The sequence below is a fragment of the Gadus morhua genome, chromosome 3 (assembly GCF_902167405.1).
Source record: "Gadus morhua chromosome 3, gadMor3.0, whole genome shotgun sequence".
Taxonomy (NCBI): Eukaryota; Metazoa; Chordata; class Actinopteri; order Gadiformes; family Gadidae; genus Gadus; species Gadus morhua.
Window position 1 is genome coordinate 22956634 of NC_044050.1, and position 22394 is coordinate 22979027.

The 22394-nt window shown below is 45.1% G+C and overlaps 1 protein-coding gene across 2 annotated transcripts in view; it reads right to left on the reverse strand.

The window, feature by feature from the left end:
- The window catches only part of vps37c (VPS37C subunit of ESCRT-I), a 20200-nt gene extending 1863 nt beyond the window's left edge, over positions 1–18337 (reverse strand). Inside the window, exons 1-7 of one of the 2 annotated variants that reach the window (XM_030350894.1) lie at positions 17808–18337; positions 17247–17356; positions 9219–9390; positions 7051–7133; positions 2038–6752; positions 1331–1708; positions 1081–1233 (exon numbers count right to left, since the gene is read on the reverse strand). In XM_030350894.1, the coding sequence (XP_030206754.1) occupies positions 6093–6752; positions 7051–7133; positions 9219–9390; positions 17247–17339 (1008 nt within the window). In that variant the 5' untranslated portion in view covers positions 17340–17356; positions 17808–18337 and the 3' untranslated portion in view covers positions 1081–1233; positions 1331–1708; positions 2038–6092. Of the gene's footprint in view, positions 1–1080; positions 1234–1330; positions 1759–2037; positions 6753–7050; positions 7134–9218; positions 9391–17246; positions 17357–17807 lie in introns of both variants that reach the window. The other variant, XM_030350896.1, reaches the window with a different exon arrangement.
- Positions 18338–22394: the final 4057 nt, after the last annotated feature.

Genomic DNA, 22394 nt, shown 5'->3' on the forward strand with positions numbered 1-22394 from the left:
AGACAGACATAAAGAGCCTTGTCTGATTATAGTGAAACTATCACAAATATGTTAAAAAATATTTATAACAAAACATCATTACATTAAACCAAATGGATTTCAAAAAATGTACAGATACGGCAACTGAAGATTATCTATTTAAGTTAGTCTACTGCATTTCAGTTTTTATTTTTATTTTATTTTTTATTACAATTTTTTTTCAGCTACCGAAAATATTCTTTACTCCTAGTTTTTGTTATTTTGCTAGTTTTAATTAAGGAGACAACCTTGTTGTGTGTCTGAGTGCGTATATGTATGTGTGAGTATTAGAGCTGTCAGTTAAACGCGTTATTAACGGTGTTAACGCAAACCAATTTTAACGGCGTTACATTTTTTATCGCGCGATTAACGCAATTATTATATTTATAAAAAGAAAAACAGCAGTCGTTTAATTGCACTATAGGCTCTTTTTTTGTATCGTCCTGTTTTGATCAGTATATGCCAATGTTGTTATCAATAAAAAATCATTTGCACAAGGCAAGCCGATGCACTTCACCATGTTGATAAGAGAATTAAAATGAGAAGAATTATGGGACAAAAAAATCAAGGGATATTTAGCATAGAAAAATAATTTGTGATTAATTGCGATTAATCGTGAGTTAACTATGACATTAATGCGATTAATCACGATTAAATATTTTAATCGCTTGACAGCTCTAGTGAGTATGTGTGGGTGTGACTGCGTATTTGTGTGTGTGTCTGTGTACACATGTTTACATGTGTGTGCTTGTATGTGTGTGTGTGTGTGTATATGTTTGTATTCAAATGTGTGTGTATTTGTTTGTGTGTTTGTTTTTATGTGTGTGCGTGGGTGTATGTGTGGGTGTGTGTGTGTTCACATATGTTTGTGTGTGTGTGTGTGTGTGTGTGTGTGTGTGTGTGTGTGTGTGTGTGTGTGTGTGTGTGTGTGTGTGTCTGTCTGTCTGTGTGTGCACCCGCCCATTTGTGTGTGTCCATATGTGTGTGTGTGTGTGTGTGTGTGTGTGTGTGTGTGTGTGTGTGTGTGTGTGTGTGTGTGTGTGTGTGTGTGTGTGTGCTTACTACGGTTGTGGATCGCTCGAAGGCTGCTGGGGAAGCTCTTTCCGAGCAGGACCAGTAGACCCAGTAGAAGAAGAACACAGAGGATCCCCGTAGCCACCTTGTAGCTCCTTAGCTCGGCCCATCTCGGATCTGCTGGGGATACTGCTGGGGATACTGGTGGGGGGGGGGGTGGGGGGGTTATCATCCTCTGAGATCACACGATAAATAACACACACACACACATCTGTCCGTCTGTGTGTGATCATCTTACCTTTACAGGTGACCCTCAGAGTGGGACAGGTGATGTTCTTTCCTTGGTGCCAGTTGGGGTCCCCCTCACAGCCCTGCACGCTCCTGCACAACCCGGACAGCCCCCCCTGGAAGCCCCCCAGAAGCCCCTGCTGCTGTAGGCACCTGGAGGGCCCGAGGCCCGGGCGCATCAGCAGGACCTCCCCCTCACAGGATTGGTCCGTCCAGTTGAAGGTCAGCAGTCCGGGCATAGGCAGAAGGGGCGGGGCCTCCTGCCCCCTCCGCCCCTCTGCGGTCAGCAGTCCGGGCACAGTTGGAGGGAGCGGGGCCTCCGTCCCGGCGGGACTGCTCTCCGAGGGTTCTGATTGGTTCAGCTTGGACGGTGTAGTGCCAGTGCAGCCTTGGTTGGACAGACAGACAGACAGATAGATTGACAGACAGATTAACAGACTGACAGACGGATAAACAAACAGACAGACAGACGGAGAAACGGGCAGATTTTTGGGAGGTTCTCGATCTCAAAAACCTGTAATTAGAGGATCTCCATTGACGTAAAGATCTTAAAGGAGCTCTAGTTTCCAGAATATTCCAGAAAGTTGACCGAAAACTAGTTTCTGACCAGGAACCACAAACTTGCTATTCAGCCTAATTTCCCCAGTTAAGCTGCAGTAGGGTGGCTCATCATAGTATTATCATATTCTTAGTATCGTTGTGAATCATTAAGCTTACCACAAGGCAGCAGGCAGAGGAAGACAGCTGAAATAATCCTCACATCCATCAGAGAACGAGAAGCAGGGTCACAGACGTGAAGAAAAGCTCCTGGAACAAGGACCTCTGGACCTCTCTCTCTCTCTCTCTACCTCCCTCCCCTTCCTATCTGTCTCTGTCTCTACCTCTCTCTCCTCCTCCACTCACTCTCTGTCTCTACCTCTCACTCCCTCTCTCCTCCTCTCTCTCTCTCGGCTCCTCTCTACCCCTCTCTCTCGCTCATGCTCTGCAGAAGTGCACATTTCCTCACATCAAAGGAGGGAAAGAAGAGATGCGTGGGGAGAGACAGAGACTGTTCCTCCACCGCCTGCTTTGACTGATACCATGTTCAGACGTGTTGGTGACACTTTACAAGGGAACACGAAGGAACATTTGCTAATGCAGTAATAAGCGTTGTTCTTTAGCTCTGGGTTAGGTCCTTAGCTTATCAAATAAGGTATCAATCAAAATATCGAATAATGCTTTAGTTAACATTAACACTATTAGCAAATTATAAAATTAAATGAATGAAATGTTTGTTAATAATGACATTTGCATTTATTAATGTTAAATTAATGAACCCTTAATGTAAAGAGTTACCTGTGTTTTTGTTATCTTTTCTTGTTTAACATTTGCTGTTTAATTGCTCCAGCACATTTGTAGAACGTGAGACCTGATGTGATCGAGCACATGCATTTTTCCCCATGCCAATAATGCCCCTTTGAGAGGTCTTATTTTTTATGTGCGCACGCACGCACACACACACACATACACCAGGCACCACACACACACACACACACCAGACACCACAAACACGTCATATGTCATGTGTGTGAAGGTCATGGGTAAACAGAATCATCCTCAGCCTGATTACGATTGAATTAACTAAGAATGAATAACTAAATACCTGATAAAAACTTTCTTGATTAATTGAGCTGAATTATAACATAAGAGACTTCAGGCATTATTATCTTCTACATACTTCCTCATTCCTCAGTGGACTAAACATTTTATCTCATATTCCGAAGGATTATTCTGCTACTATTCCGATTAGTACACTACTGCATGTGATCAACAGACATCCACACCAGCATCCTCAGATCAACTTCAGTCTTTTAATTTCCCTTCACCCTACAGCCATCACCATGGAAACAAGAACCCCAACCCCGTGGAAAGACAAGCTCCTCCCTCACACACTCACCACCCTGTGACGGCTGACCCCCAGAAATCAGCTGAGGCCGTCTCTCTGCCTTCCGGCGAGGAGACTGGACAGGAGAGGGTGGCAAAAAGGGGGCGTGTCCCAGATTACCAGCCACGTGAGGGCGGGACTACGGGAGGGTCTTGGCTGGGATGAGGACCCCATGGGGATTACATTTGAAGCTTGTGAGCCATCAGACTGAAAGGTCCACTTTTAATCAACTTTTCATTATTTTTAAGTATCCTTGTCCGGCAGCCGTGATGCAGACCCCTGTCCAGGTGTGGGAGATACCAGTCCAGGTGTGGGACATACCTGTCCAGGTGTGGGAGATACCAGTCCAGGTGTTATAGATATCTGTCCAGGTGTGATTCGGATACCTGTCCAGATGTAGAGATACCTGTCCGGGGCCATGTTTGAGTTGATTAACTTGTACCCGATACAGCACAACAAATGATGCTTTACCATTTTGTAGTGTTCATTTTAGTGTAAAAATCAGATTCCCTATATAGTGCACCGATTAATACCCATAATGCACCTTCAAATAAATATAATTTCCACACCCTTGACACTGTGAGATCCAACGCACACGGCTTGTTTAAGCGACAAAATTGACACCAGAGGGGTGGATTTCGAGCCCATGATAACCGTCCTAATTCCCTAGTGTACTATAACGTGTAGGGTATATAGGGATTGTAGGTCAAGTGAGCCAATTCGAAGAGTGCAGATATCTGTCCAGGTGTTCTCAGGACACCTGTCCAGGTATTATTCAGACCCCTGTCCAGGTGATATTCAGACCCCTTTCCAGGTGTTATTCAGACACCCGTCCAGGTGTAACGCAGACACCTGTCCAGGTGTAATCCAGACCCCATTCCAGGTGTTATTCAGACACCTGTCCAGGTGTAACGCAGACACCTGTCCAGGTGTTATTCAGACACCTGTCCAGGTGTAACGCAGACACCTGTTCAGGTGTAACGCAGACACCTGTCCAGGTGTTATTCAGACCCCTTTCCAGGTGTTATTCAGATACCTGGACTATTATTATTATTAATCGTTCAGAGCTTGACAAAAAAAACCTCAATCTGAACCCGTCAGCTCCAGTTCCACACGACCCTCCTGGACTAGTCCCTCCACTGTTCTCAGACCAGCTATACGGCCAGCTATAGGCAGGGTCTACTTCAACAAATCAGCTCAAATCTAGTGGAGCACATGTCATGTCCAAAGAAATCAGTACGTTAAAATCATTCCCTGTAATGTTCAACATTATTTTAATATATTCAGACAACTGGAGAAGAAACTGTAGTGTCGTGGAGGGGTGGGGGGGAGGTGCCGAGGCAAGACGCTCTGCTGTTTCCCATTGGCTCCCAGGGGTGCTATGTGACGGCACTGGGCACCGGAACCAATGAGAAAGAGCCATTACACCAAGCAGTTTACGGTGTGTTTAGTGTAGGTAACTCTATGAACACTCAGAACTAGAGGGGAATTGGTGAAGCGATTCTAAAGTAGCTTGGATTATCCTCTCATTTCTACGTGTCAACAGTGCAAGGCAGTACTTCCATCAGTTTGTGATCAACTACCCCGTCACTCCCCTACAGCCGGCAGCTGAAGACCCCACCTCCGAGACACTGGGGCCAGATGTGTGGCTGAAGAACCGGCCCTCTGAGGTTGATCACACATCCCTTCAGGATCACAGCAGGCGGTTCTTATCTTCCCCCTCGATCAACAAAATCCATCTTGGATTTGAATCAGCTCACCACGTTACAATTCTCATCGCAGACCAATCTACTGTCAGGAAATCAAACATCTCTCTTCTGAGATTCATTGTCCAGAGTTCTGGATACAGGAGGATACAGAAGGCGCAAGGGGGAGGGGACATGGGGGGGGGGGGGGAGGAGGGAGACGAGACAAGGGGAGGAGGAGGGAGAGGTGAAAAGGGGGAGGAGAAGAGAGGAGACAAAAGGTAGAAGGAGAGAGAGGAGACAAGGGAGGGGGAGAGAGAGAAGACAAGGGAGGAGGAGCGATAGCAGGGAAAGGGAGAGAGCACCAAAGATAGGATAGGTGTGTGTTTGGGAGAGAATGCATTATGTATTATGAATGATTATCTACTTGTGTAGGAATTAAGTAGAAAGTCTGATTAATTCTAATGACTTAGTCGTACAGTCATAAACATTTCACGATGTCGGATCAGGTGCCCTGGAACCCTGAGAAGATTCAGATTTCAACCAATGGGATCTGGCCCCTCTGGGTGAGGTCGCCCACAGACGTGAGGTCATGCGACGGTGTCGGCCGGTCCAGCAGTACGGGAGCCCCGCCTCTCGTGTGCTGAGCTCCATGCTGACCCAATCACAGTACAGTAAGCAGTGCTTCAGGAAGCGCTTGAACGGAAAGTGAGGCTGGGATCTCTAGCCGTGGTTCAACCCAAGAGTGGGAGGGGCTCTGTGAGAGGGCGTGGTTACATGCTAAGAGGGCGGGGCTACACAGTAAGAGGGATGCTTGAAAGTTTGAAGATGTCTGAAATGCAATGAATGAATGACATAGAAACTCACAAACACAAGAGGACAACCTGAGACTAGTCGTGGCCGAGAGAGAGAGCGAGAGCGAGAGCGAGAGAAAGAAAGAAAGAAAGAAAGAAAGAAAGAAAGAGAGAAAGAGAGAGAGAGAGAGAGAGAGAGAGAGAGTGAGAGAGTGAGAGAGCGAGCGAGAGAGATAGACAAACAGAGAGAGAGACAGACAAGAGATTTAGTGCAACAACGTAAAGTGAGAGAGCCTCTCTAACCAGACAGGGGGAGGGGGAGAAAGGGTGGAGGGGGAGGGGGGGGGGGGAGCGGGAGGGGGAGCAGTCTCAGGAGTAGGGCTGTGGGACCCCGTACCCAGGGGGTCTGTACACGGGCCGTGCGGCCTGCGGCTGGGGGCCCGGGTAGGGCGGGCCGCCCGGGTAGCTGTACCCTCCATAGGAGTAGGAGGCCGGGTAGGGCTGGGGGCCCAGCAGGGGGCCCTGCGGGGGTGCGGGGGTGTACTGACCGAAGGCCGAGCCCGGGTGGGGGCTGGGGAAAGAGGGCTGGGTGGGGTAAGGGCAGGGCGCGCCCGCGGGCCCAAAGGCGGGCCTGGGGCCGGGGTAGCCGGCGGTGGCGGCGGCGGCGGGGGGGTAGGGGGAGTACCCGGCCGGTGCGTTGGAGGCGGGCGGGGCAGGGTTGACAGAGGGGGGGGCGACGGGGTAGGGGGTGTAGGGGGCGCCCCCTGCTGGCGAGGAGCCGGGCTGCTGGTGGGGGTGGGGGTGGTGGTTGCCGGGGGTGGTGGCGGGCTCCTGGCCGGCGCAGGCGGCCGGCGTCCCGGCGGGGGCGTGGTCGGGGGCGGGGTCGGGGGCGTGGCTCCTCTGTCTCAGGAAGTCCTGGAACTTCTCCAGGCGCACGCGTCGCCGGTGGGCCAGGGAGCGCTGCGGGAGGAACCGCTCCAGGAACGACTCCAGCGACACCGACCCGTCCAGGAAGTCAGAGGCCAGCGTCTGCACACGCAACCGCAACCGCACACACACACAGTCATTACAAATAATGATTAAAGCCGGTTACCACTGGGTTTGTTTCTATTGGTTAATAATGGAGGGAAGGCCTCATCTGAGTTGATGTGTGGATATACCACCAGCCCTGTCCATAACAATGTCTTGACATTTCCTGTGTGTGTGTGTGTGTGTGTGTGTGTGTGTGTGTGTGTGTGTGTGTGTGTGTGTGTGTGTGTGTGTGTGTGTGTGTGTGTGTGTGTGTGTGTGTGTGTGTGTGTGTGTGTGTGTGTGTGTGTGTGTGTACCTCTGACTCTGCCTCTGTGTTGGAGCCCTCTGTCTGCAGCCTGGAGAACAGCGCCTCTGGGGACACCTGACCGGCGAACCCATCTGCAAACACAGCAGTTATACTGTTATTATTAACACATAGAAGTTATACTGTTATTATTAACACATAGTAGTTATACTGTTATTATTAACACATAGAAGTTATACTGTTATTATTAACACATAGAAGTTATACTGTTATTATTAACACACAGCAGTTATACTATTATTATTAACACACAGCAGTTATACTGTTATTATTAACACACAGCAGTTATACTGTTATTATTAACACATAGAAGTTATACTATTATTATTAACACACAGCAGTTATACTGTTATTATTAACACATAGAAGTTATACTATTATTATTAACACACAGCAGTTATACTGTTATTATTAACACATAGAAGTTATACTATTAACACACAGCAGTTATACTGTTATTATTAACACATAGAAGTTATACTATTATTATTAACACACAGCAGTTATACTGTTATTATTAACACACAGCAGTTATACTGTTATTATTAACACATAGAAGTTATACTATTATTATTAACACACAGCAGTTATACTGTTATTATTAACACATAGAAGTTATACTATTATTATTAACACACAGCAGTTATACTGTTATTATTAACACATAGAAGTTATACTATTATTATTAACACACAGCAGTTATACTGTTATTATTAACGCACAGCAGTTATACTGTTATTATTAACACACAGCAGTAAAACTGTTATTATTAACACATGGTAGTTATACTGTTATTAACACATAGCAGTTATACTGTTATTATTAACACATAGCAGTTATACTACTATTATTAAACATAGCAGTTATTCTACTATTATTATTATTATTATTTTAACACAAAGCAGTTATACTATTATTATTATTATTAACACACAGCAGTTATACTATTATTATTATAACACATAGCAGTTATACTATTATTATTAACACATAGTAGTTATTCTACTATTATTATTACTATTATTATTATCACAAAGTAGTTATGCTATTATTATTAACACATAGCAGTTACCGGTATATAATTATTATTAAACACATGGCAATGACATTATTGCTACTATTATTATACAAATACATACTAGATATCATCAAATACATGCTAGTTATTATTAAGTACATAGCAGCTACACTATTATTATTATTGAATATACATACTAGTTCATATTTAATAAATAGTAGATATAAATAAATACATTGACAAATCTAATAAAATAGGACATTTAACTTTCTTCCAAAGCGATTCACAATAAGTACATTTGTCAGAAGAAAGAGAAACAACAATAGATTGCTGTCGGTACAATAAGGATTTTCATAGAAAGAGTTCCAATCCCTTACAATTACTAGGTTATCCCATTCCCTGTATGTAACAAAGATATTCATGATAAGATGCTACACAATGCTAAATACTATTTTTAAATGCCAAATACATACCACTTATACAAATTTTAAATACAGACTAGTTATTAATAAATGGATACTAGTTATTATTAAATAAATACTTTTATTATTAAATACATGTTAGTAATGATTAAATACATAGCAGATATATTTATTATTAAATACATACAAAAATATAATACATTACCTAATATATTGACTAAAGGAGACATATTATACCAGCAGGTGTGAGTGTGATTAGCTTTACAAGCTGTTTCGAAAATCTGCCCCCTATTATAATAATATAAAATATGTCTCCTTTAATGTTTTGAAACCCTAATTTTTCTGTATTGTTACATCTAATATAATCTGAAACAATTAGGTGAATAATCTAAGTCCCAAAACAGCCTGGCTCAAAAGTGCTCTTTCACTTTACGCACTTCAACTTTCAGAAAGCTCCATCTTGCCGCTCGTGAACGAGCTTCTCATCTAAAAACACACAGGAGACGCGACAGGCAGACATAACAAGACATAACCCTCTCAGCGTTAGGGCCCCCGGTGCTGATCTGTCCCCCCAGCGGGTCAGATGGGCCCTGGGGGGGGGGGGGGGGGGGGGGGGGAATAGCCCCATCCCTTCTCCCATTAGATCCCAGCAGATGGGAGCCTGGAGGAGAAGGATCAGGGCGGCCAGGAGGGGGGGCCTGCAGGGGGGGGGGTCCTACCTCGCAGGGCACAGTGCTTGCGGTAAGCGTCGCGGGCCGCCTCCAGCTGGGAGTAGCGCTCCACCAGCAGCTCCTTCTGCTGCTCCAGGCGCGGCTTGACGTCCAGGTTCTGCTCGGCCAGGCTGCGGTTGGAGGCCAGGGCCATCTCCCGCTCCAGCTGGATGTTCTGGATCTAGAGGGGGGGACCGGCAGCCTCGTCAGCCCCTCCTGACCTCTCGCTCTCTCCATAACGCTGACGACCCGTCGGGCCTCAAGCACGATGGAACTAACGCTCAAAACCCAAATCAGTGGACGGGCCAATCAGAGCTAGGGGGAGGGACTTTCAGTTCATGATGGTAAATGAACTGCGTTTAGATATATAATATCTATAATATTACGCGTCTTGCTCAGGGACAGGGAAACCTCCAGACTCCATGCGGTTGGCAAACAACCCGCTCTACTCCCTGAGGCCTAAAAAAAAAAAGTGTTTGGTTCCGGTTTCCGACCGACCCTGTCCATTTGTGTGCGACCCAAATTATTTTATGAGCTTTAAAAAAAAAAAAATTTTTTTTTTTTTTTGATGCAAACTATAATTACGTTTTTGTACAGCACCTCTTCATTCTGTACAAGGATGAGCGCATTCTCTCGTTTATAAATGAAAACAACCTACTTATCATTCGCTGCCGCTGGAAAAAATAAAATAAAAAAATAAAATAAATTCCCTACCTACCCATGACCTCAACTGACAACCAACAGGAACCAAACTTTTTTTTTTTTTTAGGCCTGAGCTACTGCCGCCCTAAATGCAGGGAGCAATTTTCGTTAAGGTCCGGTTTAGAAATCAGGGGTTGCCCGGCAAGGACCAGACCGATATTCATTGCAAAACGCATTAAATTACAATTCAATACTGCACTGGAAACACAGCGAAATACATGTCTCAACTTATTTCCCAACCTATGTCCTAGTCATCTATGTCCTGAGCTATTTCAACTCTCTACCTTACGACCATACCTATGGAACAACCCGTGTCCTTATATCATACCCTACGTCTCTATATCCTACCTTATGTTGTTCCCCTGTCATAATCGATGTCGTAACCTATGTCCTACCCAGTGTGCTAAACAATATCCTACCCTGTGTCATACCCCATGTCCCACTCAATGTGCCTATGTGCTACATTTTTCTCAAACAGCATTCTGGACATGGAGATGCTACTCAGGGGTATCTGGGTCGATGTATCTAGCTCTATTTCTATAGCTTTATAGCTAGCTGGATTAGCCCTTAGAGGAATGAAGTCCAGCCGGACGGTGAGTCTTCATACTAAACCTGTCGGGTTAAACAACACCTCACTGAGGAACACATTCCTGACATTCAACTTGCTCGTTAGCTGTAATGGTTGGGATTGTTCGGTCATTCAGGATTCCTCTTGTGGCGAATCATGCGTTGGAATGGAGCCGTGCGGGCTCAGATACGCTTTGTTACCGTACGTCCACACCAGAAGCGACCAAAGCGTCAAATCATAAAGTTTCGCTGCGAATATTTCTGTTCGCTTTGGTGGCTCAAGTCGCTCATGACGTACAATTCAATTTTGCAGACGCATTTAAAGGAGCCGTATGCTTTTAGTACAGACAGCCATATTAAAGAGTGAACTCCCACACACTTTGGCCATATTGCAGAGACGGTTTTGCTTGTTGGATAAAGTCCTTCGACAGTGATTCCCCTCCAATATATATATTAAAAAAAACTCCTAAAATGCAATTACAACCGAGAAGAAAAAAACGTTGCGTGCTGTAGTAGGCTAGTTAAAATATGTTTCACTGATCTGCATCTGCAAATCATGATCTGCACTCATTCGTCAAACAAATTGACATTGGCGCACATGGCTAATTTGCATAGGAGGACAGGACTGGCTGGCTCCGCAAGGCAAATAATGGAACATATTTATCTATCTATCTAGGCCTATCTGTCTATCTATCCATCTATCAACATGTGTAGTTTTAATGTGATGTATTTTGTGTATGTCCAGTCAGACTTGTCTCCCTTGTTCTGTGTGGTCTTGTAGGCTAGTCCTGTGTGATCCGAATCACCTAAATTAATTCCCGACGATTTGTGTAGTTTGGTATTAATAAAGACTTGACTAGGCTATCTATCTATCTAGACTAGTTAATTTAAAATGATTCACCTCAGGCTCCGTGAATAGTGGGGAATGGAGGGATAAAAAACAAGAGATATCCCTTGTCATTTCGATTAGTTTGTGTATGTGACGATTTCAAAAACGTGTTTTGTTTAAAGCATGACTACACGCTATTGGTTGGTTGGATTGGTGGTATGGAGAGCAAATGAAAATGATTCCCGCTTAAGAACGTTCTAGATCGCAAATATTTTCTATAAATACTCCCGGTTATCATCACTTTGTATTAAAATCACTATGGATGTTGCACTCATTAACTTTTGAACATAAAACAGAAAAACACAGCTGTCATTATCACTGTCACTGGCAGCGATATATCGTTTCACTTCTTATGACAAATGTACTTAATGCAAGTCGCTTTGGATAAAAGCGTTTGCTAAATGGTCATTTGTCAGCTGTCTATCCTCTATTAAACTGCATTGAAGTGACAGGTTTGTTCCGTGCATTATTCATTTGCATTATTATTGCATTATGCGTGCATTATTCCTTTGCACAACGTATTATTCCTTTGCACAACGTATGTATTTTCGATATTTGAAAACGATTCCGTCCCATTCAGAGCAAGGGAGATTAGTATGATAGGATCTCGGTTACATATGTATCGCGCCTATTTTAACAATAATCTCAAACGTTTCATTAACTCACATACAGACCAACCAACCACGCGTGACACCTCCGCCCAGGCCAGAGCCTTTTTGTTGCGATCTCTGAAATTAAAAAGGCTCGGATCGTACAACACCGGGTGCCCAGTTACAGCCGCGATACATTTTTCCGTTGACATTTTGTAGTCAGTAGGAATCAAAACAGTAGGTATAGGAACCAAAGTGCCGGTGTTCGGTGTTCCCTGGGATCCACGCAAGCGAAGAGCGTCTACATTACGATTGGCTGTCAGTGTCTGGCCGCTGAAACGCGTCATAGTAATTTGCATAAAGTTCAACAGTTTTCAACTTTTTTTGGACGTTCTGGTCGCTCAACTTTGGCCGCTGGTAGCGTTGGTCGCTTTGGTCGCTCTTGCCCATAGAAAGTGAATGACTTCCGGCGATTTCGTAGCTCAATTCGCTTGTGGTGTGGACGTACAGTTAGGGAAATATCAAAAGCGGTGGTAACTTTCTAATTTGGGATTTTAGATGAAGATATATAGGCGGATCTACTGGTGGCCTTATATCTTAACATTCAAAAGGCATGTGTAACATTTCGTTGACCTAGAGTCCTATGCTATATAATTCGTTCAGTTCTGTGCTAGACTACAACCAATGTTTCCACAATGTTCAAACCCATTCACCTTTACCCCCTAACTTCCAGGGAAACAATAGAGACCTAATTTATTGATATGATATTTCAATATCAATCTAGCCTACTACGATGTGCTACTATGACAAGTGGCACATGCCAGTCACCACACAAGTGTTATATGTAACGTATTAACATAACAAGAGTTGAGAGACCCTGTGTGTAAGAAATGCATATTATACCTTTAAACCCTGTTCTGTATTTAGTTAGGCAGAAGATAAACCTTCAGCCTAACTGAAGCCTGTTGCAACCACCTGCTGACGGCCCCTATATGCTCTAGTGTAGCGATCACTTGTGGACGGTCCCTATATGCTCCACTGTAGAGATCATTTGTGGACGGTCCCTATGTACTCAGCTCTAAATTAAGTGTAACTTTTGGCTATTTAAGCCCGAAATGTTAATGTTTGGTCTTTAAAACATGACTTATGGGATATGGGATCCGTTTGGTTCAACGCAATTAGATGCATTGAAATGGCTGATTATCAAGCCTCAAACTAATAACTAATATCACGCATCGTGCTTCACTGAACAGCTGCCACAGACTCCTTAGTTAATTGAATCCAACACTCAAGAATGGGTTTTAAAATGATAGGAAATAGACACTGTGAGTTAGGTAGATTAGGTGTTTTTTTGGCACAGGGGAAAGGCTTCTGGTAGCACAAATTATTTATACATGATTGGGAAATCCAGCAGTAAAATATATCTTTATATAGTACTACTATAGCATCTAACATACTAACACTTCTGCCTTGAAAGAAATCGTACGAGAACTTCCTCTTAGTGGTCACTGAACACCAACACTGGGCGTCCTTCAAACTACTAGCAAATAACAGATTAATTTGGAACATACCATGCTAATGTTACGGAGATCGGGCGGTTTGAATGAACCTCACCCTCCTGCCGTTGTAACTTTCCAACAAGAGAGTTGGCCTGGGATCGAAGACGCAGGCATTTTTAATTACTTTGTTATTATTTAGCCTCCATCCCTCAGGAATAATAGCCAATGAAAATGTTGATTGCCTTCAGCCCCAGCCCATCAGGACAGCGGCTGGTCCAACCAGCCTTCCAATGATCTTGCCTAACTTGTTTTTTTGTTTTTTTAGTGTATGGTGTTTTGGTGAACTACAAAATAGTAGGGAGGGATAGTTATGTGAATAAAATTGATACAAAGCCACCAGTGGCATCACTGTAATTTGAAAGCTGGTGGGCATGTCTTTGAAGGAAAGGATGCAAAGCCCATTAGTCAAATCAGGCCTACTCTTGATTTGTAAAAGAAAATAAATCTCGGCCTAGTTTTGCCCTCAATGACTAAAGTTATTGGTTGTAATTTAGCTATGTTTATTTTCAGTTACAATTGTTTTAAGAAAAGTGATGCCATTTAAAATGCATCATGCTCTGAATCATTCACCCTTTCCACAATATTAAACAGAACGGTCAGAGTAACAAACTAGTAAAAGAACGAGAACATTATTTCAAACAACCTGATCTCATGATAGGCATGGTGCCTAACAAGGAATGTCGCATAGCAGCACCAACGTGAACTTGACTCTTGTCGTGGCGTTTGGTTGCCCTATCAAGATTTTTCACATCAGTGAAACCATGAACAGCCTACGTTGGAGATTTGCCATTGTTCATTAGCAAACAGGGCCAGCAATACAGTCGATTGCTAGTAATGCTACCAGTAAGCCATGAGTACCTAGCAAACCATGTAGCACCCACAACACTGACGTTGCCATTACTTTTGGTGATCTCGACTTTGGTCGCTAACTTAGCACTGTTACTCAATGAATGGAATGCTTTGTAATTAAACATGAATAATGTCCTCTGTTTCCAATGTTTCCATTGTACACTTTATTCGCGAATCTGGTTATCCTTCAGATGATCTCACCTGCTTTGCGTCTTTTAGATTGAGCGGCAATGCAGTCAGAGCGGGTTTGTTATCGACAGCGTTGCCAGATTGGGCAGATTTCCCGCCCAATGATAATTTTTCCAGGCTAACGTTGTTAAAAGTAGCCCAATTGGGTGGGAAATCTGCCCAATCTGGCAACACTTCTCACCAGCCAGGGATCCTGCTTATTGGTTCATAGCGCAGCACAACTAGATTTTGCGCGAAACAGACGCCTTAAGGTCACACACACTCAGGAGGACTTTCCTCCTCTCTCCCATTGAAACCCATGTTATTCACCGGCCGCCAGTACTTTCGGGGAAATGAATGGAAGTCAACGGAGGCTGAGGGAGGACCTTCCTCCCTGAAGTAATTGTCAATAGGCGATAGGGGGTGCTAATGTCCCTTTACCCAGGGAAACAAACATTATATATTCAAAGGCATTAAAGTAGTCATATTTAAGGGCATTAATTCATTACAGTAGTCTGGGCAATCTACATTTTTTATTCTCAACAATGTTGGGGAGGATCTTCCTCCCTCTCCTCAATGGAGAAGCCTCCACTGACACACACACACACACACACACACACACACACACACACACACACACACACACACACACACACACACACACACACACACACACACACACACACACACACACACACACACACACAAAGATTGCTGAATTGCTTACAGTTAAGACCAGAATTTCTCTCCCACTGCTTCTTCCTTTTTAACTCCTCTTGTTGTTCTTCGTATAAATAAATCAGGCTCAATGATTGTACTAAGCATATAGCATATTATTGATGAGCATCATGTTTTTTTTGTATTGGCTTAGGAACTAATATTATAGTAAAATGATTCAGTGTCAGTGATAATATTGTATTGGCTAAGGTGTTTATAATGAGATGCAATGATGTACTTATATTTCTGGTTTTAACTATATTGATGAGCGGAAATCGACCTTTATAGTATTTAAACACATCCAAACAATACCAATAGTTTACCATAAGTCGTTTCCTAGTAAGGAGCTCCTGGAACCCGCTCAGGTAGCTCTAGGCCGAGGGGATCTGAACCTGCTCAGGTAGCTCTAGACCGAGGGGATCTGAACCTGCTCAGGTAGCTCTAGGCCGAGGGGATCTGAACCTGCTCAGGTAGCTTTAGGCCGAGGGGATCTGAACCCGCTCAGGTAGCTCTAGGCCGAGGGGATCTGAACCTGCTCAGGTAGCTCTAGGCCGAGGGGATCTGAACCTGCTCAGGTAGCTCTAGGCCGAGGGGATCTGAACCTGCTCAGGTAGCTCTAGGCCGAGGGGATCTGAACCAGCTCAGGTAGCTCTAGGCCGAGGGGATCTGAACCTGCTCAGGTAGCTCTAGGCTGAAGGGATCTGAACCAGCTCAGGTAGCTCCGGAGCCAGGGGACATAAGGGCTAAAACGAGAACTAGGGATCTTTTCAATGAGTGAACTACCGAACAGATACCGATCAGCGATTTTTTCATCAAATAGTGAATTATATGTATAGATGAATAGGATTGTTTCTTATGAAAAACATTTTGTGCCAATTATATATGGGTCAGGTTATTAGTTACATGAGAGTTGTTGAACTGACGGAAATGCATGGAGCCACGCGGTTTTCTGACCGTCTCTGTGAGTTAAGACCCAAAGGAACCTCAAATAAATTAAACATCACTGACAAAGGAGAAGGAGTCAGTGTTAATGTTTACTGGAATGAGTCAGGCCAACAAACTCACACTCACGCTATGACAGCTCTAAAAGCTCTAACAGCTGATACCAAAGACGGTATGGATACTATACACCCAATACCGATTTAATCCAACATATGATCAACTGGAAATGGAAAACTGTATCATTGGGACGAATACGTTGAGCCAAAACGACAATGAATATAATAAACATAAATAAGCAGTATGCAAAGGAAGCCTACTGTATTCGCGTAACACATCGATTTTTGTGACATCCGTGCCTATGAAAGGAGTGCTGTCTACGCCTTCCCTCACAGCTCAGACCGGGGTCCAGCCACAGTGGACAGCGCTGTTATCAAGTCTAGTTTTAAAGAAAGCCTTTGCTTCACATCATAGGAATTATATCAAAATGAACGCAGTATGGCTGCAATCGTTTGGCTATACGAAAAGCTACACTATGCGATCTCAGGGTATTGGTATGAGGTCATCATTCCGGAGAGAAGGAATGGCATAACGGCGATTCAAGAGGGCATAGCATAGGCTACTCCAGAGTCGACCATACAGAAATACTCAAGCGCACTGTAATGTCGACACTATGGGTCATACGCATCCACCACTGCAACAATGCCAGTAGGAAATCTGCTGTAGAAAGCACCCGGGCATGTCAATCAGCTATAACAATATCACTGCACTAAAATACGACCACATGGAAACAACTGACAGAATAACAACAACATTGCGCAATTTTCCGATTTTTTTTAAATAGATGTAATAGTTTTTTATATTTAAAAACAAATAATGCTTAAAAAAAAGTAATGGAGATTAAAATCTACTATTTCTGAAAGCTGGGGGACACGCCCCCAGGGTATAGCACACCTATGCTATGGTCCTTCCAGAACACTCTGTTAACGGAGTTGGTGTCAATAGAAGCAATCTCCACCTTGCCAACGGAAAAGTAACAACGTAACACAACATTTACCTCATCTGATTCCAGCGCCATTGACTCCACCCTCTCCGTGTTGTCCAGAAGCTCCTGCAGCTCTGATTGGCTCAGCTCCTGGAGCTTCTCCATTTGATTTGCCAGGATGGCTATCAATCACCCAGGGACCAGGAAATGAAAGTTAAAAACAGTGACAATATGGGTTGTGGGATAAGACACCACGACATTATAGGACTTTATTCTACCATCAGCTGTGGTTCATTGTCTTTCATTAAACGGTCGAATCGCAAACCGCCCGGTAGACTGATTGGGGAGCGTTTTGAGGATACAATGGTGCAAATAAGACCTCAAACGGCCGCCGTTTAATATAAAATCCACAACTAGTTGGACAAAAAATTAAAATAAATAGCATATTTAGTGATTTAAAAACTCTAACCGTGATTCCATTTGGAAACAGCTTATAGCTGACACGCTGCGGGCGTTAGGCGGCATTAGGCCATCACCCACACACACACTCCCACAGACACGTATCACAGTGGGATCACACCAGAAGTAAAATACTTACTAGGAATACTTACAAAGTAATACTTAAATACTTACACGATCTCAGCCAACCAAATAATGCGTGACCGCGACTAGTGGTGGCATCCACCACGTCCGCCCCAACAAACACCTGCGATCCGACAGTAAGCCGCACGGCTTCCTATGCGGTCGACGTCCAGTGGCCGCCCGGCCAGACAGCTAGATGGTATTACTATACGTGGGAGGATACGTCTCTTGGCTGCTCTAGGGTTTCATGTAGACGACGACGACGACGACAACAACAACAACAACAGTCGTTATGATGGCCAATGTCAGCGAGTCACCAGCGTCAACTTCCAGGGAAGCCCAGCGATTCAGCGATGAAAAAAAGGATAAAATAGGTCATAAAAAACCGTGGGTTTAAGCCTCTCCGTTGCCGTCAGTCGTTTTCAAACGTAGCGTTGGTCCCACTGCTAACAGATAATACACGTACGGTCATTGGTGAAATAACACGTTATTAAAGCTGTAAACGAGTCGCTAAAAATAGGAAAGTTTCACTTCTGACTGACAGAGAACGCCGCCATCTCCGGAATGACCCATATCCGGCGTTCCGCGGGTTGTTTAGGCACACCATTATTATATGTTATTCGACACCGTGGCCTCGCTTTGTGTGCACTAAATTATTTGACATATGTTGTAGAAGTGTCGAATATTTTTGTGTTGTGTGTCTTGATCAGACTCGTTCATTATAGCTCGAGTGTTTTCTTTGGCCTTGACCCCCCTGTTGGAACGTAATGGCGGAGTCCAGCGCTCAGCTGATCGCGAGGGAAACCCCGACGCGACAGCATTATTCCGTCTGTCGGCGATGGCTTAATTTTCTCTCAACTGTACATTTATATTTGATTGATTATATACATTTGACTCTAGACAACGCTGTAGATCTACGTTATTTGTTGAACGTAGATATACAACGATGACTTTATTCTGTAAGGAGGGTTGAGATGGAAAGAATCTAAACATCCACACATTTTAACCCTTTTAAATACTTACTATGCCTACTTCTAATCGGAACTGTTATCCCTTCAAGCACTCTTGAGAGTAGGCCTACCAAATTTAACACAATATGACATCCACGTACCCTAGCCCTGGACAGTACCACAACAACCAACAGATCATAGTAGAAAAGGTTTTATTTGCAACACAAATACAAAATGATAATATAAGAGAGCCTGATAATGATAATATAAGAGAAAAGAGCCTGGGGTATAACTAATGGCACACAATACGTGTATTTGTGTGTGTGTGTGTGTGTGTGTGTGTGTGTGTGTGTGTGTGTGTGTGTGTGTGTGTGTTAGAGGCTCCAGATTATATGTGTGTGTTAGGGTCCCCTTTTTGTTAATGTGTGTATGCATATATGATAGTGGCCCCTGTATAGTGTGTGTGTGTGTGTGTGTGTGTCTTTGATAGGGGTGAGTGTGTGTGTTATGGGCCCCAATGTGTGTTAGGGGCAACTGTGTGAGTGTGTGTGTGTGTTAGGGGCCCCTGAGTGTGTGTGTGTGTGTGTTAGGGGTCCCTGAGTGTGTGTGTGTTAGGGGCCCCTGAGTGTGTTTGTTAGGGGCCCCTGAGTGTGTTTGTTAGGGGCCCCTGAGTGTGTGATAAACTTCGCCTAGCTCAGTTACGGGTCGCATTTCCACCGCCGACAGTACCCTTATGGTAAGGCGGGGTTTAAGCCGGATGGCGATAGCCACGGCAGCTACGTAAGCATCGTGATCTCATATTAGCCCGACAGTGTATTTTAAGGGCCCCTGAGTGTGTGTGTTATGGGGACTTGAATGTTTGTGTGTGTGTATTAGGAACCCCTGAATGTGTGTGTATTTTAGGAGCCCCTGAGTGTTTGTGTTAGGGGCCCCTGAGTGTGTGTGCATTTTAGGGGCCCCTTATTGTGTGTGTTAGGGGGCCCCTGAATGTGTGTGTATTTTAGGAGCCCCTGATTGTGTGTGTTAGGGGGCATTGAGTGTGTGTGTGTGTGTGTGTGTGTGTGTGTGTATTTTAAGGGCCCCTGAGTGTGTGTGTTATGGGGACCTGAATGTTTGTGTGTGTGTGTGTTAGGGGCCACTGCGTGTTCGTGTGTGTGTGTTAGGGGCCCCGGCGTGTGTTGGTTAGGGGCTCCTGAGTGCTCGTATGGAGGTGACAGTCAGCAGGCCGTGCAGCAGCAGGGCTCCCACGTTATAGCAGAGCAGCAGCGTCATCACAGTCCAGAACAACCCCTGCAGGGACAGGAAGTGACATCATCAACCCCGACCAGATCCAGTGTAGTTAAGCTAGGGTTAAAGTTCATCATCAACCCCGACCAGATCCAGTGTAGTTAGGCTAGGGTTAAAGTTCATCATCAGCCCCGACCAGATCCAGTGTAGTTAGGCTAGGGTTAAAGCTCATCATCAACCCCGACCAGATCCAGTGTAGTTTAGCTAGGGTTAAAGTTCTACCTACGGCATCCGCAAAGATCCAGCGGATCGGCATGCACGTACACTCCCAGGCCACTCTAACGTGTAGACGAGAGGCATTACAGCATCCCAATGTGTACAGGAACCAAATCCCAAATAAAATCGTGCCCCTCAATGGAGTATGCTCCATTGACAGTATGTCTACAAAGAGGAAGTGAATTTAACTGCTGAGAAGTGGTTGGTATTTCGCCACCTCCTTAAAAGACGCTCCCTAATCTTGTTGCCCGCTCTCCAAATCAAAACATTACCGGACGTTACCTGCGCGACTGATCAGGGATCAGTTGACACAAACCTCTGCGGAAACGAGCGAAGCGTTGCTAGCCTCTGGGAGTGCCGACAGAGAAATCTGATATCGTTGGACAACCATTTACTGAAATGTCTTTACGTCTATTGTTTTGTATATGAGATGTACTTTCTACTTTATTGTCCCAGATGGGAAATCAGGCAAATGTATGGGCACACACATGCAAGCAAACACACATGCTCACACACACACACAAACCCAAGCATGAATGCGCACGCACGCACGCACGCACGCACGCACGCACGCACGCACGCACGCACGCACGCACGCACGCACGCACGCACGCACGCACGCACGCACGCACGCACGCACGCACGCACGCACGCACGCACGCACGCACGCACGCACGCACGCACGCACGCACGCACGCACGCACGCACGCACGCACGCACGCACGCACGCACGCACGCACGCACGCACGCACGCACGCACGCCACGCACGCACGCACGCACGCACGCACGCACGCACGCACGCACGCACGCACGCACGCACGCACGCACGCACGCACGCACGCACGCACGCACGCACGCACGCACGCACGCACGCACGCACGCACGCACGCACGCACGCACGCACGCACGCACGCACGCACGCACGCACGCACGCACGCACGCACGCACGCACGCACGCACGCACGCACGCACGCACGCACGCACGCACGCACGCACGCACGCACGCACGCACGCACGCACGCACGCACGCACGCACGCACGCACGCACGCACGCACGCACGCACGCACGCACGCACGCACGCACGCACGCACGCACGCACGCACGCACGCACGCACGCACGCACGCACGCACGCACGCACGCACGCACGCACGCACGCACGCACGCACGCACGCACGCACGCACACACACACACACACTGTTCATAAACTGACCACAATTCTTCCCTCGAGGCAGTCCACGGTATGGGCGTAATAGAATGGATCTTCGACACAGTCCGGTTGCTTCACCGAACTCAGAGAGAAGCAGTAAAGACACACAGCCAACACTGCCCCCAGCAGGCAGGCTACGTTACTGTAGGCACAGCTCTGGCGCTAGGGGGAGACGGAAAGAAACACTGGTTGCAGTGTACACTGGACCCGAGGGACTTCCTCCACTAATATGTCCATGAATACAACATGTTGAGTAGCTTAAATGGAATGTGTGGTTTTATATCCCGATTTAAAAGATAGAATAGAGCTCTTGTCTATTCATAGAGAGCAGAGCTCTCATGCTTTCGTAGAGAACAGAGATAATAGACCACTCACCCCAACATTTCTTAACGTTTTTCAGACCGTGAAGCTTGATCGTGTGTATTTGTTTTCCCTAAATTACTTGAAGTTAATAAACTTTAAGTTAAAGTTTATTAACTTTAACTTTAAATTAAAGTTAATAAACTTTAAGTTATTTAAAAGTCCTCTGTGCTTCAGAAGGTATCCTGCTCCTGTCATAGTGGATCTGCACAAATTGAAATGCGCGGAAGCTAGGCTTGGAAGGTAGGATTTGGAGACCAAATCCGTTGTACTTCTGGTGAGACACTAACTGCATTTCTTTCTCTCTGTATTTGATAATAATAATGATGATATATTTGAATCTAATGTAATCAAATCTAATCCAAAATTGTGTCATACACCCGGCACAGTCAACTAGGAAAGATATTATCACAGTGCATACACTCCAACAGTAGCTTTTAAATCTTAACACCTTCAATACTCCTTACCACGTATTTGCTGGAAGATCGGGCAGAGGCAATCGTAAGCGATCCTCCAATCACAAACTGCAAAACAAAGCGGCCAGGTTACAACCTACCTTTCCACACCTTTAATACACTACAATATTACTAATATACTATGTGTCTGAACTACCA